Source organism: Lucilia sericata, unplaced genomic scaffold, assembly GCF_015586225.1.
Source record: "Lucilia sericata isolate MDLA Ls3-8-SP2 unplaced genomic scaffold, ASM1558622v1 Contig001272F_arrow, whole genome shotgun sequence".
Taxonomy (NCBI): domain Eukaryota; kingdom Metazoa; phylum Arthropoda; class Insecta; order Diptera; family Calliphoridae; genus Lucilia; species Lucilia sericata.
The window spans coordinates 37603-54421 of NW_023995223.1; the positions used below are offsets into that span (position 1 = coordinate 37603).

A 16819-nucleotide genomic window follows, 5' to 3' on the forward strand; every position below is an offset into this window, starting at 1 on the left:
TAGTCTAGTCTATAGTCTAGTCTATAGTCTAGTCTATAGTCTGGTCTATAGTCTAGTCTATAGTCTAGTCTATAGTCTAGTCTAGTCTATAGTGTAGTCTATAGTCTAGTCTATAGTCTAGTCTATAGTCTAGTCTATAGTGTAGTCTATAGTGTAGTCTATAGTCTAGTCTATAGTCTAGTCTATAGTCTAGTCATAGTCTAGTCTATAGTCTAGTCTATAGTCTAGTCTATAGTCTAGTCTATAGTTAGTCTATAGTCTAGTCTATATTCTAGTCTATAGTCTAGTCCAGTCTATAGTCTAGTCCAGTCTATAGTCTAGTCCAGTCTATAGTCTAGTCCAGTCTATAGTCTAGTCTATAGTCTAGTCTGTAGTCTATAGTCTAGTCTATAGTCTAGTCTATAGTCTAGTCTATAGTCTAGTCTATAGTCTAGTCTATAGTCTAGTCTATAGTCTTGTCTATAGTCTAGTCTATAGTCTAGTCTATAGTCTAGTCTATAGTATAGTCTATAGTCTAGTCTATTAGTCTAGTCTATAGTCTAGTCTATAGTCTAGTCTATAGTCTAGTCTATAGTCTAGTCTATAGTCTAGTCTATAGTCTAGTCTATAGACTAGGTCTATAGTCTAGTCTATAGTCTAGTCTATAGTCTAGTCTATAGTCTAGTCTATAGTCTAGTCTATAGTCTAGTCTAGTCTATATAGTCCAGTCTATAGTCTAGTCTATAGTCTAGTCTATAGTCTAGTCTATAGTCTAGTCTATAGCCTAGTCTATAGTCTAGTCTATAGTCTAGTCTATAGTCTAGTCATTGGTCTAGTCTAGTCTAGTCTATGGTCTAGTCTAGTCTAGTCTATGGTCTAGTCTAGTCTATGGTCTAGTCTATAATCTAGTCTATAGTCTAGTCTATAGTCTAATCTATAGTCTAGTCTATAGTCTTGTCTATAGTCTAGTCTATAGTCTAGTCTATAGTCTAGTCTATAGTCTAGTCTATAGTCTAGTCTATAGTCTAGTCTATAGTCTAGTCTATAGTCTAGTCTATAGTCTAGTCTATAGTCTAGTCTATAGTCTAGTCTATAGCCTAGTCTATAGTCTAGTCTAGTCTATAGTATAGTCTATAGTCTAGTCTATGGTCTAGTCTAGTCTAGTCTATGGTCTAGTCTATAGTCTATTCTATAGTCTAGTCTATAGTCTAGTCTATAGTCTAGTCTATAGTCTAGTCTATAGTCTAGTCTATAGTCTAGTCTATAGTCTAGTCTATAGTCTAGTCTATAGTCTAGTCTATAGTCTAGTCTATAGTCTAGTCTATAGTCTAGTCTATAGTCTAGTCTATAGTCTAGTCTATAGTCTAGTCTATAGTCTAGTCTATAGTCTAGCCTATAGTCTAGTCTATAGTCTAGTCTATAGTCTAGTCTATAGTCTAGTCTATTGTCTAGTCTATTGTCTAGTCTATAGTCTAGTCTATTGTCTAGTCTATTGTCTAGTCTATAGTCTAGTCTATAGTCTAGTCTAGAGTCTAGACTATAGTCTAGTCTATAGTCTAGACTATAGTCTAGTCTATAGTCCAATCTATAGTCTAGTCTATAGTCTAGTCTAGTAGTCTATAGTCTAGTCTATAGTCTAGTCTATAGTCTAGTCTATAGTCTAGTCTATAGTCTAGTCTATAGTCTAGTCTATAGTCTAGTCTATAGTCTAGTCTATACTAGTCTAGTCTAGTCTATAGTCTAGTCTATAGTCTAATCTATATTCTAGTCTATATTCTATTCTGTTCTTTAATCTAGTCTACAATCTGGTCTACAATCTAGTCTATATTGTGGCCTATAGTCTATGGTCTAGTCTTTAGTCGGGTCGATAGTCTATTCTATAGTCTAGTCAAGAGTCTAGTCTATAATCTAGTCTATAGTCTAGCCTATAGTCTAAAGGAATTCAAAAATCCCTTTTTGCTTTTAGTGTAATAAGATAACAGTTTATGAACCAAACCGGAATTCCACTGATGAACAAGATAGCCAACAACAATTGGCCGATAAAGAAGATATGAAATCAACTAACAAAGTTAATCCGGCTAATAACGAAAATGAACAAATTAATAATTGGAAAATAGAATCTTGTGTCTCTCTAAATGAAGAGAACTTTGAAGAGGAAATGCCAGATGAAGCCAATAAGCCTAGTGTTAAGAGAAGATTTACTTTATCCCTAAATAATATTTGTGCATCCAAATACAAATGTTCATTGTGTAAGAGAATGTTTCGGAATAAACGCAATCATTCAGAGCATATGAAACGTCATTATGCCAACAAACAGTTTGGAATCAAATGCCCAGAATGTAATAAAGTATTTGACTCCATGAATTCATTAAATCGCCATTTAAAATACCATGCAAATTTACCTTGTCCCATTTGTAAACTGGAAATTACACAGAATTTATTTATAAAACATGTTTTAAGACATGAAAGTGATGGCTGCCACCCGTGTCAGTCGTGTGGCAAAATATTTTCAAATCAAGAAGAACGTATGAAACATTGGCATAGTCATGACAAGGAGAGACCATTTTTCTGTAGTATTTGTTATCGTCGCTATGGTAAACTTCATCATTTACAACGTCATATAAAATATCATCGGCATTATGATTGTAATTCCTGTGGCACAAGATTTAGATCAATAGCAGAAGCTGCTAAAACACCGTATTCTTGTAAGAATTGTATAAAATTGGCGGATATAACAAAACAATTGAAAAATAACACTTTGAGCGGAGAAACTGAAGAGGTAAGGTAGTTCTTTTAAAATTTAACATAAATATTAACCAAGTCTTTTACTTTGTTAAAGGCGGCCGAGGAATTTGTCTTGCCCAAACAAATACCGAAAATTGAAGCAGATAATGAGGGCGTTATAAAACAAGAAGACGAAACAAAGAATGAAGACACATTGGACATTACCAAAGAGAACTCTAAACGCGTTTATATAAAGAAAAATCCCAACAAAACTACCTCCTCCACCCCGTCCTCATCATCATACAAATGCCAGTATTGCATTAAAATGTTTCACTCTAAACACGGCTTAGATCTTCATATGCGTCGTAGTCATAAAGATGAATACACTAAACTAGCTGCTACCCGTTTCCAATGTCTTCAATGTGAAAAATATTTCACTGATCGTTCGTCACTTTGGAAACATAAAAAAACTCATGAATATGGAGAATTAAGGTTAAGTGGAAGGGAGTAAAAAGCGCAAAATAATGGGTGTATATCAATGAAAGGAGGATGAATAGAAATACACACTTTTCCAATAATTATAAAAACCTACCTTTTTTTTACAAAATTTTTTCTTTTTCTAAGTATTTTTTATATTTCAATAAATTTATTTTTTGATAAAATGCTAAAACTCAACTTTTTAACAAATTCCTAAAATGGGGATTTTTTATCGCCAATTTGGGAATTTAGATTTTTTATGATTTTTTTTCAATAAAATGTTATTATTTGAAGGGTTATACAGGGTTAGATGGCAAAAATTTCTCTTTTTAATAAATTCCTAAAATGGGGATTTTTAAAAACGAATTTGGGAATTCAAAATTTTTCATAATTTTTAACAAAAATTTCTTAATTTGTTATATTGAAAGGAAATCATTTAATAAAATTCCCAAAGTGGGGATTTTTACACTTCCATTTGGGAATTCAAAATTTTTATGAATTTTTAACAAAAATTGCTTAATTTGTTATATTTTAATGTAACTTTGCAATAAAATCCTCCTTTTAACAAATTCCTAAAATGGGGATTTTAAATTCCCACATTGGGAATTCGCTTTTTTTCATAATTTTTTAACAAAATCAAGTTAATTTGTTATATTGAAAGGAAATTATGTGATAAATGGCAAAATTCGACTTTTTAACAAATTCCCAAAATGGGGATTTTTAATTCCCAATTTGGGAATTCAATATTTTTCATAATTGTTAACAAAAATATTAAAATTTTTGTAAATTAAAGAAGATTTTGTTATAAAATTATAAATTTTAAGTTTTTTTTAAGGTTAAAATAGACAAGAACCCCTTTTAAAACACATTTCCCCTTTTCAGAATACCCATCCTCAAGAAAACTCTAATCAGCTATTATTTCCTATGCCAATAGTAAAACAAGAATCAGAACCGATTATAAATGGAAACATAACAAACATCGTTAATGTTAATAAACTTCAAAACAATAACACAAATGAGACAATTTCCCGAGAAAATGATGAGGAAGTAACACATGAAGCTATTAACGATATATTAAAGAGACAAAGCGAAAAACGCAATAAAACTATAAAGGACAAAAAGCAGCATGTATTGCAAAAGAATTTTAAAACATACCGTCAGAAATTATCCTTGAAATGTGGCAAATGTAAAACAAGTTTTAATACGCGTACAGGTCTACTTGTACATTTAACAACACATAGTAAAAACAAACATATAGAGGAAGGGATGAATGAAAACATTATGAATCTTAGACCCCGCAAGGTAAAATTTAGTTTTATACTCTTGTATATGTGTACATATTGTATGAATAACTAAAATATCATCTTACTTTTATAGTCTAATATGTCAGCAATTGATGAACCGAATATGAGTCCAAGCGAGGCACAAGATAACCGACAGCAATTACCCGGTAAAACCGATCCAAAAGTAACTGACAAAGTTAAACCGGCTAATAATGAAAATGATGAACAAGTTAATGACTCCAATATGGAAACCTGTGACTCCTTAAATGAAGAGGAATATGAAGACGAAATGCCAGCTCATAGTAGTAACAAAGGCAAAAAACCTAGTATTAGGAAAATACGTATTTTATCCAGACACGACTTTAAATGTTTAATTTGCAAAAAGAAATTCAGAAATAAACTCAAACAATTAGAGCATATGAAACGTCATCGTCGTGGCAAAAATACAAGTGTAAAATGTCGCGAATGTAATAAAGTTTTTGCATCGATAAATGGCTTAAGGGCCCATCTAAGATTCCATTCAAATTTAACCTGTCCCATTTGTGAACAGGAAACTACACCGCATTTCTTTATAAAACATGTTTTAACACACGAAAGTGATGGCTGCTACCCATGTCAGTCGTGTGGCAAAATATTCACTAATCAGAAAGCTCGTATGAAACATTGGCATAGTCATGACCAGGAGAGACCATTTCCCTGTAGTATTTGTTATCGACGTTATGGTAGAGTACAACATTTACGGAGGCATATGAAATGTCATGAGGAAGAGGTAAAGTATTCATTTAATAATAATAGACTAGACTATAGACTAGACTATAGACTAGACTATAGACTAGATTATAGACTAGACTATAGACTACTCTATAGACTAGACTATAGACTAGACTATAGACTAGACTATAGACTAGACTATAGACTAGACTATAGACTAGACTATAGACTAGACTATAGACTAGACTATAGACTAGACTATAGACTAGACTATAGACTAGACTATAGACTAGACTATAGACTAGACTATAGACTAGACTATAGACTAGACTATAGACTAGACTATAGACTAGACTATAGACTAGACTATAGACTAGACTATAGACTAGACTAGACTAGACTATAGACTAGACTATAGACTAGACTATAGACTAGACTATAGACTAGACTATAGACTAGACTATAGACTAGACTATAGACTAGACTATAGACTAGACTATAGACTAGACTATAGACTAGACTATAGACTAGACTATAGACTAGACTATAGACTAGACTATAGACTAGACTTATAGACTAGATTATAGACTAGATTATAGACTAGATTATAGACTAGATTATAGACTAGACTATAGACTAGACTATAGACTAGACTATAGACTAGACTATAGACTAGACTATAGACTAGACTATAGACTAGACTATAGACTAGACTATAGACTAGACTATAGACTAGACTATAGACTAGACTATAGACTAGACTATAGACTAGACTATAGACTAGACTATAGACTAGACTATAGACTAGACTATAGACTAGACTATAGACTAGACTATAGACTAGACTATAGACTAGACTATAGACTAGACTATAGACTAGACTATAGACTAGACTATAGACTAGACTATAGACTAGACTATAGACTAGACTATAGACTAGACTATAGACTAGACTATAGACTAGACTATAGACTAGACTATAGACTAGACTGTAGACTAGACTATAGACTAGACTATAGACTAGACTATAGACTAGACTATAGACTAGACTATAGACTAGACTATAGACTAGACTATAGACTAGACTATAGACTAGACTATAGACTAGACTATAGACTAGACAATAGACTAGACTATAGACTAGACTATAGACTAGACTATAGACTAGACTATAGACTAGACTATAGACTAGACTATAGACTAGACTATAGACTAGACTATAGACTAGACTATAGACTAGACTATAGACTAAAATATAGACTAGACTATAGACTAGACTATAGACTAGACTATAGACTAGACTATAGACTAGACTATAGACTAAAATATAGACTAGAATATAGACTATAGACTAGACTATAGACTAGACTATAGACTAGACTATAGACTACTCTATAGACTAGACTATAGACTAGACTATAGACTAGACTAGACTATAGACTAGACTATAGACTAGACTATAGACTAGACTAGACTAGACTATAGACTAGACTATAGACTAGACTATAGACTAGACTATAGACTAGACTATAGACTAGACTATAGACTAGACTATAGACTAGACTATAGACTAGACTATAGACTAGACTATAGACTAGACTATAGACTAGACTATAGACTAGACTATAGACTAGACTATAGACTAGACTATAGACTAGACTATAGACTAGACTATAGACTGGACTGTAGACAAGATTATAGACTAGACTAGACTATAGACAAGACTGTAGACTAGACTATAGACTAGACTACAGACTAGAGTATAGACTAGATTATAGACTAGATTATAGACTAGACTATAGACTACAATATAGACTAGAATATAGACAACAGAGTAGACTAGACTATATGCTAAACTACAGATAAGACTATATATTAGACTATAGATTACACTATGAACAAGACGATAGATTAGACAATAGACTATAATATATACCAGACTATAGATTAGACTACAGACTACACTATTCTATAGACTAGATTATAGGTTATACAGTAGACTATACTATACATTAGACTATAGAACAGACTAGAGGCTACTTATCAAAAGTATATACATAAGTACTTAAGTAAAGTTAAGTCAATAAATATTAACTTAAGTACATAAGAAAATAATAATACATAAGTAAATAAGAAAATCCTTTATTCTTTTAGTCTAAAATACCAGCAGCAAGTGATGTACAAAAGAGCCAAGAGCAATTGGCCGGCAAAACACCCAAAAAAGTTAAAACGGCCAACAATAAAGATAAGCTACTTAATGTCTCTTACATAAATTCCTTTTGTTCAACAAATTTAGAAGTAGACGAAGACGAAATCCTAGATTTTGATTGCAACGAAGTAAAGTGTCCACAATGTAATAAATCTTTTGCAACAATAAATGGCTTAAATGCCCATTTAGTATTCCATTCAAATTTACATTGTCCCATTTGTAAAATGGAAGTTACACAGAATTTATTTATAAAACATATTTTAAAGCACGAAGGTGAAGGCTGCTATCCCTGTCAGTCGTGTGGCAAGATATTTTCTAATCCTGAAAAACGTATGAAACATTGGCATAGTCATGCCCAGGAGAAACCATTTGCCTGCACTATTTGTTTTAGGCGTTATGGTAGACTACACCATTTACGTCGTCATATGAAAGGACATATGGAATATGATTGTAATTTGTGTGGTGCAACATTTAAATCAGTCGCAGAAGACCCTAAACCGCCGCATGTCTGTAAAAAATGTAAAAAATCATTGAAGGATATTTCTTTGACCGATGGAGGGGAAAAGGTAAAGAAATCGTTTAAAAATTATTAAAAAAAACTAAAGTTAATACATTTTTGTTTTGTTTTTAGAATGCAGCAGAGGAGGCAGTTTACAAAGAATAAAAAATGGGGAAAATGGGAGCTTTAGAATTTCATAATTTTTTTCGTTAAAAAAACTTTAATTTTTTATATTTAAACTTTAATTTTTTATATTTAAAATTATAAATTTATGTGCAAAAAGTCGCTAAAAACACTTTAAAAAATCGCTTTAATAAAAGATATCTGGCAACTTACTGCCATTGTTTACATTATTATTGACAAAATAAAATCAACAAATAAATAAAATAAAATATTCCTTGATGTAGAGTTATTTTAAAAATAATTAAAAATACATCATGTCCCGGGTTACTTTACAGCCTTCATTGTTGAATGCTGCTTCCGGAGGTGTCTCTAAATGTGCCGAAATATTTGTTACAAATAATGCCGATAAATGGACATTTGTCTGTATACATTGCCAAAAAGCTACCAGTGATATAGGAGTTTTCATTTGTCACATTCGTTTGGAACATTTAAAAGGCAACATAAATTTGGGAGAAAGTTATCCTACAACTGAAAGTCCAATAAATGTTTTAACTCCAAATAAAAATGCATACCTTCCAGAGCAAAATGATAACATTCCAGCGGCATATGGGAAAACTACAGAAATAGTTGAAGCTAAAAATAGTATCCAAGATGAACAACAAACAATGCAAAGTGATGAAAGCCAAAATCTTCTTGCTCCAAAAAGTCAAATCTTTATGCAGAGTAATACAGTTAAACAGGAAGCAACTGGCAATCAGGAACTTTCCAAAACTTCAAATATAACTACACTAAAACAGCAGGAAAATCCTACTCCAAATGCAAAAAGCCACACGACAGATGATCAACCTCCATCAATTTCTGATGTTACTTCATTAAGTCAATCTGCCTATGATTTCAGTAGTGAAACAATTACACCAGACGATCCACCAGAGCCAATGAAATGTGATTTTGTAAAAGAAGAAGTTATTATTAATGAACGAGAAGATTTACAACCTCCTGCCGGTAAAGTTCCAAAAATTTCGGATGTAACTTCATTAGGGCAGATGCTGGCAAGTGAGAAGGAAGTGGAAAACTATTCAAATAAGGTAATTAGTAATGGATAATAGAAGTAGGAATAGACTACAGCTTATAAGCAATAGAGCATATTATAGAGTAGAATAAAAGTTTGACTACATACTGGACTGGACTATACAATTGTCTATATACTAAACTATAGATTATACTTTAGACTAAAATATAGACACTAAACTATATTAAACTTTAGACTAGCCTAAAGATTAGAGTAGTAGAGCAGACAAAAGACTACGCTGTAGACTTAACTTTAGACTAGACTATATATAGTCTTCACTATACACTACTTTTTACTATATTTTAGGAAGCTTCATCAACAACATCTCAACAACTGGAAACAAACTTGGAATTTTATGCTATAACATCTATCGGGCAAGACTTGGAACAACAAGGACAAAATGAAATTGTACAAGTGGTTTATTTAAAGGAAAATGATACCTCTACAAATAAGGAACAAGAAAATGCAAAAGACTATAATGAGAATAATATTAATCAAACAGATGATGTTGTCATGTCTTCTTTTACACCAAGTGATGATGAAAATGATGATGTTGAAACAAACATTCACATACGATCTTCTTTCACATGTGGCAAATGCGAAAAAAGTTTTAAATGTAAAGTTAGTTTAGAAAAACACGCTGTGGCTAATCATAGATCCCTAATTTTGAAATGTCCATTCTGTCCGGTTAAAAGAAATAAATGGTGTCTTTTTCTAGCTCATTTAAAAACGCATGAGAGCGACACGTGTTTTCCTTGTCATATCTGTGGCAAGATATTCGAAAATAATCGGGAACGTAAGAAACATACGAAAGAGCATGGTGTTGAAAAACCATGTACTTGTAAAACATGTTTGCGTAAACAAGAATATCAATGTAATGTATGCTCAACCTTATTTCAGTCAGAGCTATCTCAAAATCCTCCCTATATTTGTGGGAAATGTAAAGAATTGCCTGAAAATCTAGTAGTTGAGGTAAGTTTAATAAAAAAAAGACCTAAAAATAGGATTTATTACTATATTTTCATTTTAGATTGATCCTGCAGAAACAAATACTGCAGCTGTCTTGATGGATAATCCTGACAATACTCAAACCATTGCTAACATAGAGCAAAATGACAACTGTTCTACTTCCTTAAATGAAAATGACGACGAGGACTCTGAAATAGAATTAATTACAGACAATTTTCCCAGTGTTAGCAGTTCAAATACTAACCAAATATCCCAGAACAATAACATACGTTACAAATGCTTATATTGTAATTCATTATTTATTTCCGAAAGGAGTGTCATTTGTCATGCCTCTAAAATGCATTTTAAAAATGTAAAGGATTTAGCTAACATTTGTCGTTATTGTAATAGATCATTTCGAACTGAATCATCTTTGAATCTCCATCAAAAAAGCCATGAAAAAGGCAAACTATTTGAATGTACTATCTGTACTTTTAATGAATATAGAGAAAGTGTTTTTATTACTCATATGCTAAAGCACGAAAGCGACAACTGTTTTCCCTGTCAAGTTTGTGGAACAGTATTCACCAGCAATACGGAACGTTTGCAACATTGGCGCACACACATCGAGGAGAGACCACATGGCTGTAATATTTGCTTTAGACGTTTCCATCAGCAATATATACTCAGAAATCATATGAGAACTCATTGTCAATACAGTTGTCATTTCTGTCACAATAATTTCCAATCGAATCGTTTTTTAAAATGTCCACATGTTTGTGATGAATGTGAAAAATTACCGCAAATTAAAAAGCAATTGGAACAACTTAAATCAAAGGCCAAGAAAAGAGCACTTGATTCGGAAGGGGAATAATATTTGATCTGTTAATATTTAGCTTCATATTTTATTTTCGTTTTAAATACCTGTATATATCAGCTGACGAAAAGTTCCAAAAATTAATAATTAACGAAATCTACAGGAATTGTAATCAACTCTAGAAATGAATGTATTATTTAAAAGTAAACTATATAAAATAAAAAGAAAAACTCTTAATATTGAACATTAAATGGAAATAAAAAGAAAAAAATATTTTCTTATTAAATTTACCACATAGAATCGGTTATATGTCAGAAGCACTTTGTCTACTTTGTTAAATTCTGTTCACATTAAACTTTTTACTAATTTTTGTGTTCTGTTTAACCATTAAAAATTAAAAAGATTTAATATTCTACAAATTAACCGTTATATATTTGAATTATTACGTTTTTATAATATTTTGAGATTGGCAATATTGTGACATGTAAACAAAGGTGAATTTTTGTTTTTTGTAATGTGTTGCCAACAGCACCATAGAAAAACCGTTCAATTTAGAAATATCTGGCAACTTATTTACATTGTTTACATTAATATTTTTTTTTTTTATTTTTGTTTCTCTGTTTACCCGGACTTCTTTTTCTGTATGCTAAAAGAAAAAAATTAACAAATATATAAAATATAAAGGTTTTAAATAATTAAAAACTAAAAAATACAAACATACATTAAATGAATAATATGTTTTAAATAATAAATCTCTGAAGAAAACAGTGTTTTATAGTTTACTCAACATGGCCCTAAAAACTTTGCAGCCTTCATTAACAACTCCCTTACAAACAGCTTGTGAATCTATGACATTGTTGAATACTACATCCGATGGTGCCTCTAAATGTGCCGAATTATTTGTTACAAATAATGCCGATAAGTGGACATTTTTCTGTGTTCATTGCGAAAAATCCACCAGTGATATAGGAGTTTTCATTTGTCACATACGTTTGGAACATTTAAATTGTCTTATTGATAAACAGTGTAGTGGACATTCTGGTAATATTATGGCTCCAAAAACAAATAACTTTTCTAAACCACAAAAATCAGTTTCTGAGGAAACTAGAGAATTCTTGGAAGCTACAAATAGGCGCAAAGATGAGCATCAGCTAAAGCAAAGTGATGTCAGCATTGTCAATGAACAAACAATAGATATTCAATCCAATGCTTCCGAAGTTCCTAACATTTCTGATATTAGCTTACAGCCGCTGGAAAGTAAAGAAAACCAAAATCAAAGACATATAATTAAACAGGAAGTAATAACAGACGAACAGCCGCTTATATTTAAAAAAACGGAGAATCTTCTTACTGCAAGGCGGGAAGAGTATTTATCTTCTAATGGTACTTCATTAAGGCAGTCTCCCGAAATGGTAAATCTTCCTTCTCCTGGTCACGGAGAACTAGCGGCAGATGCTCAACAGCAAATGCAATGTGATGCTATTAAAGAGGAAATTATTATTAATGAACCTGTAGGTTTGCAACATCATGTCTCTAAAGTTCCCAAAATTTCTGAAGTTACTTCATTAAGGCAGACGACGACAAGTAAGGAATTGGAAAGCATTCCGAATAAGGTAAGTAGGTAGTTATTAGTTAATAATGCAGTTAATAGACTATAGATATACTAGTCTATATCCAAGACTAGACTATAGTAATGACTATAGACTAGACCATACTAGATTATATACCAGAATATAGGCTAGATTATACCTTAACCTAATGACTAGACTATAGACTAGACTATAGACTAGACTATAGACTAGACTATAGACTAGACTATAGACTAGACTATAGACTAGACAATAGACTAGACTATATACTATAGACTAGACCATAGACTAGACTATACACTAGACTATACACTGGACTATACACTAGACTATAGACTAGACTATAGACTAGACTATAGACTAGACTATAGACTAGACTATAGACTAGACTATAGACTAGACTATAGACTAGACTATAGACTAGACTATAGACTAGACTATAGACTATAGACTAGACTATAGACTAGACTATAGACTAGACTATAGACTAGACTATAGACTAGACTATAGACTAGACTATAGACTAGACTATAGACTAGACTATAGACTAGACTATAGACTAGACTATAGACTAGACTATAGACTAGACTATAGACTAGACTATAGACTAGACTATAGACTAGACTATAGACTAGACTATAGACTAGACTATAGACTAGACTATAGACTAGACTATAGACTAGACTATAGACTAGACTATAGACTAGACTATAGACTAGACTATAGACTAGACTATAGACTAGACTATAGACTAGACTATAGACTAGACTATAGACTAGACTATAGACTAGACTATAGACTAGACTATAGACTAGACTAACACTAGACTATAGACAGACTATAGACTAGACTATAGACTAGACTATACACTAGACTATAGACTAGACTATAGACTAGACTATAGCCTAGACTATAGACTAGACTATACACTAGACTATAGGACTAGACTATAGACTAGACCTATAGACTAGACTATACACTAAGACTATACACTAGACTATACACTAGACTATAGACTAGACTATAGACTAGACTATAGACTTGACTATAGACTAGACTATAGACTAGACTATAGACTAGACTATACAGACTATAGACTAGACTATACTAGACTATAGACTAGACTATAGACTAGGACTATAGACTAGACTATAGACTAGACTATAGACTAGACTATAGACTAGACTATAGACTAGACTATAGACTAGACTATAGACTAGACTATAGACTAGGACTAGACTATAGACTAGACTATAGACTAGACTAGACTATGACTAGACTATAGACTAGACTATAGCTAGACTATAGACTAACTATAGACTAGAACTATAGACTAGAGACTATAGACTAGACTATAGACTAACTATATACTAGACTATAGACTAGACTATAGACTAGACTATAGACTAGACTATAGACTAGACTATAGACTAGACTATATACTAGACTATAGACTAGACTATAGACTAGACTATAGACTAGACTATAGACTAGACTATAGACTAGACTATAGACTAGACTATAGACTAGACTATAGACTAGACTATAGACTAGACTATAGACTAGACTAAGACTAACTATAGACTAGACTATAGACTAGACTATAGACTAGACTATAGACTAGAGCTATAGACTAGACTATAGACTAGACTATAGACAGACTATAGACTAGACTATAGACTAGACTATAGACTAGAACCTAGAGACTAAGACTATAGACTAGACTATAGACTAGACTATAGACTAACTATAGACTAGACTATCGACTAGACTATAGACTAGACTATAGACTAGACTATAGACTAGACATATAGACTATAGACTAGACTATAGACTAGACTAGACTAGACTAGACTAGACTAGACTATAGACTAGACTAGAGACTAGACTATAGACTAGACTAGACTATAGACTAGACTATAGACTAGACTATAGACTAGACTATAGACTAGACTATAGACTAGACTATAGACTAGACTATAGACTAGACTATAGACTAGACTATAGACTAGACTATAGACTAGACTATAGACTAGACTATAGACTAGACTATAGACTAGACTATAGACTAGACTATAGACTAGACTATAGACTAGACTATAGACTAGACTATAGACTAGACTATAGACTAGACTATAGACTAGACTATAGACTAGACTATAGACTAGACTATAGACTAGACTATAGACTAGACTATAGGACTAGACTATAGACTAGACTATAGACTAGACTATAGACTAGACTATAGATTAGACTATAGACTAGACTATAGATTAGACTATAGACTAGACTATAGACTATAATGTAGACTAAATTATAGACTAGACTTTAGAAAATAGTTTCTTTTTTTAGGAAACATCATCAGCAATATCGCAACAACTGGAAACAAACCAGGAATATTTTGCTATAACAGCAATCGGACAAGACCTAGAGCAGCAAGAACGAAACGAAATTGTGCAAGTGTTTTATATAAACGACGAAAAAAACGACATCTCTATAAATAGGGAAAATTCAAATGATGGAGATAATAATGAAAATAATATTGAAGACATTAGGCCCACAGACGATGTCGACATGTCTTCTTTTCTCCGAAAAGATGATAATGATGTTAATGACACAAATTTAAAACTTAAATGTTCATATTGCCAGGAAATTTTCAAAAATATGCAAATACTTTACGCACACATTTCTCAACATCATGAAACAAATGTTCGCTTAAAAACTCCCTATAAATGTACCAAATGTGACAAAAGTTTCAAATATAAAGGTATTTTAGAAAAACATAATTTGGCTAAACATAAAGGACAACTTTTGCAATGTCCAGTGTGTCAGGTAAAAAGGAGTAAATGGTGTTTTCTAGCTCATGTACAGACGCATGAAAGCGACACGTGTTTTCCTTGTCAGGTCTGTGGAAAAATATTTGCAAATAATCAGGAACGTATGAAACATTGGAAAAAGCATGCTGTCGAAAAACCATATCCTTGTAAGATATGTTTTCAACGTTTTCGTAAACCACAGTATCTAAGACGTCATACAAAAGGTCATCCTCGATATCAATGTAGTGTATGTTCAACATTATTTAACTCAATGCAATCTCAAAATGCTCCCTATATTTGTGGTAAATGTAAAGATTTGTCCGAAAATCTGGTAGTGGAGGTAAATATTTCATAGAAACTACATACGAAATTTGTTAATTTGTTTTCTTTTTAGCTGGACCCTTTAGTAACAAATACTGAAGATGTTATGAAGGACCATTTTGACAATACCGAAACCATTACTAATGATAATGACGCCATTTTCATAAACGATGGCCAGGACTCAGATATAGAATTTATTGATGAGTCATATACAGACAATGTACCCAGTGTTAGCAGTTCAAATACTGCTCAAACTCCCAGAAACGATGACAGTAATTCACAGCATAAATGTCTATATTGCAATAGAGAATTTATGACCGAAAGGCGTCTCATTATACACACAACAAAAATGCATGACAAAAGCGAACGTCTGCTCTCACGTTTCATATGTCGTTACTGCAATAGATCGTTTCAAACTAGATCGGGTTTGGCACTCCATCATAAAACCCACGATAAAAGCAATCAATTTCGCTGTCCTGTATGTCCTTTAACCGAATTCCGAGAAAGTTCTTTTATAACTCATGTCCTTATGCACGAAAGCGATACATGTTTTCCCTGTCAGGTCTGTGCCAAATTATTCACCAGCAATTCGGAACGTTTACAACATTGGCGCATACACATCGAAGAGAGGCCACACGGCTGTAATCACTGCTATAGACGTTTCTATCAGAAAAATGTACTCAAAAATCATATGAAATCTCATGGTCTATATTATTGTCACTTTTGTCATAAGAATTTCCAATCAGATCGTACCATAAAGACGCCGTATGTTTGTGGTGAATGTGAAAAATCGCCATATGTTAAAAATCAATTGAAACGTCGTAAATCGAAGGTTAAGAGAAGGGCAATTGATTCGGAAGAGGAATAATAATAGTTGATCTATAAATATTTACTCCCATACTTATAAATGTTTCTTAAAGTTATTGATGGTTTATAACAGGATTTGTTTTTTGTGTAGAACTGTTTAATAAACCATTGTTAACTTTTTTGAATACAAAAGTATTAAAAAGTTAATAATTAATAACAAAATCTAAACTTTGAAAAAAAGGAAATTTGCGAGCAGAAGTTCTAGAACACTGGAATCAGCCATACACAAAAACATATTGTTTAAAAGTAAAGTATTTGAAATAAAAAGAAAAAATCATTTGAATTATTCGGCCTAGAGGTGTCAAATCTGGCCACAACAACGACTTCTCATCGAAAAATTGTCTAGGAAACAAACAGTTTGTTAAAGACTAGACTACAGACTAGACT

At 32.1% G+C, this 16819-nt stretch overlaps 3 protein-coding genes across 4 annotated transcripts in view; all 3 read left to right on the top strand.

Moving 5' to 3' along the window:
- Positions 1-8279, top strand: part of LOC119610768 (oocyte zinc finger protein XlCOF28-like) — a 30305-nt gene extending 22026 nt beyond the window's left edge. For both annotated transcript variants that reach the window (XM_037966116.1, XM_037966114.1), the window contains 4 exons: positions 4063-4482; positions 4558-5232; positions 7329-7949; positions 8015-8279. In XM_037966116.1, coding sequence (XP_037822044.1) covers positions 4063-4482; positions 4558-5232; positions 7329-7949; positions 8015-8047 — 1749 coding nt within the window. In that variant the 3' untranslated portion in view covers positions 8048-8279. The remainder of the gene's footprint in view (positions 1-4062; positions 4483-4557; positions 5233-7328; positions 7950-8014) is intronic.
- LOC119610770 (zinc finger protein 33B-like) lies at positions 8249-11020 on the top strand. Its single transcript, XM_037966119.1, has 3 exons — positions 8249-9090; positions 9381-10046; positions 10105-11020. The coding sequence occupies exons 1-3, from the start codon at positions 8320-8322 to the stop codon at positions 10894-10896; spliced, it is 2229 nt and encodes a 742-aa protein (XP_037822047.1). The 5' UTR covers positions 8249-8319; the 3' UTR covers positions 10897-11020.
- A 442-nt stretch (positions 11021-11462) lies between these two features.
- On the top strand, positions 11463-16602 carry LOC119610740 (zinc finger protein 699-like). Its single transcript, XM_037966085.1, has 3 exons — positions 11463-12452; positions 14781-15584; positions 15639-16602. The coding sequence occupies exons 1-3, from the start codon at positions 11628-11630 to the stop codon at positions 16431-16433; spliced, it is 2424 nt and encodes an 807-aa protein (XP_037822013.1). The 5' UTR covers positions 11463-11627; the 3' UTR covers positions 16434-16602.
- The last annotated feature ends 217 nt before the right edge of the window (positions 16603-16819 follow it).

Excerpts from the sequence above, each read along its gene's own strand:
- LOC119610740 (XM_037966085.1), top strand. The coding sequence starts at position 11,628 with ATGGCCCTAAAAACTTTGCAGCCTTCATTAACAACTCCCTTACAAACA. Across the intron at positions 12,453-14,780 it reads TGGAAAGCATTCCGAATAAG|GAAACATCATCAGCAATATC; the intron begins GTAAGTAGGTAG and ends TTCTTTTTTTAG. Across the intron at positions 15,585-15,638 it reads CCGAAAATCTGGTAGTGGAG|CTGGACCCTTTAGTAACAAA; the intron begins GTAAATATTTCA and ends TTTTCTTTTTAG.
- LOC119610770 (XM_037966119.1), top strand. The coding sequence starts at position 8,320 with ATGTCCCGGGTTACTTTACAGCCTTCATTGTTGAATGCTGCTTCCGGA. Across the intron at positions 9,091-9,380 it reads TGGAAAACTATTCAAATAAG|GAAGCTTCATCAACAACATC; the intron begins GTAATTAGTAAT and ends ACTATATTTTAG. Across the intron at positions 10,047-10,104 it reads CTGAAAATCTAGTAGTTGAG|ATTGATCCTGCAGAAACAAA; the intron begins GTAAGTTTAATA and ends TTTTCATTTTAG.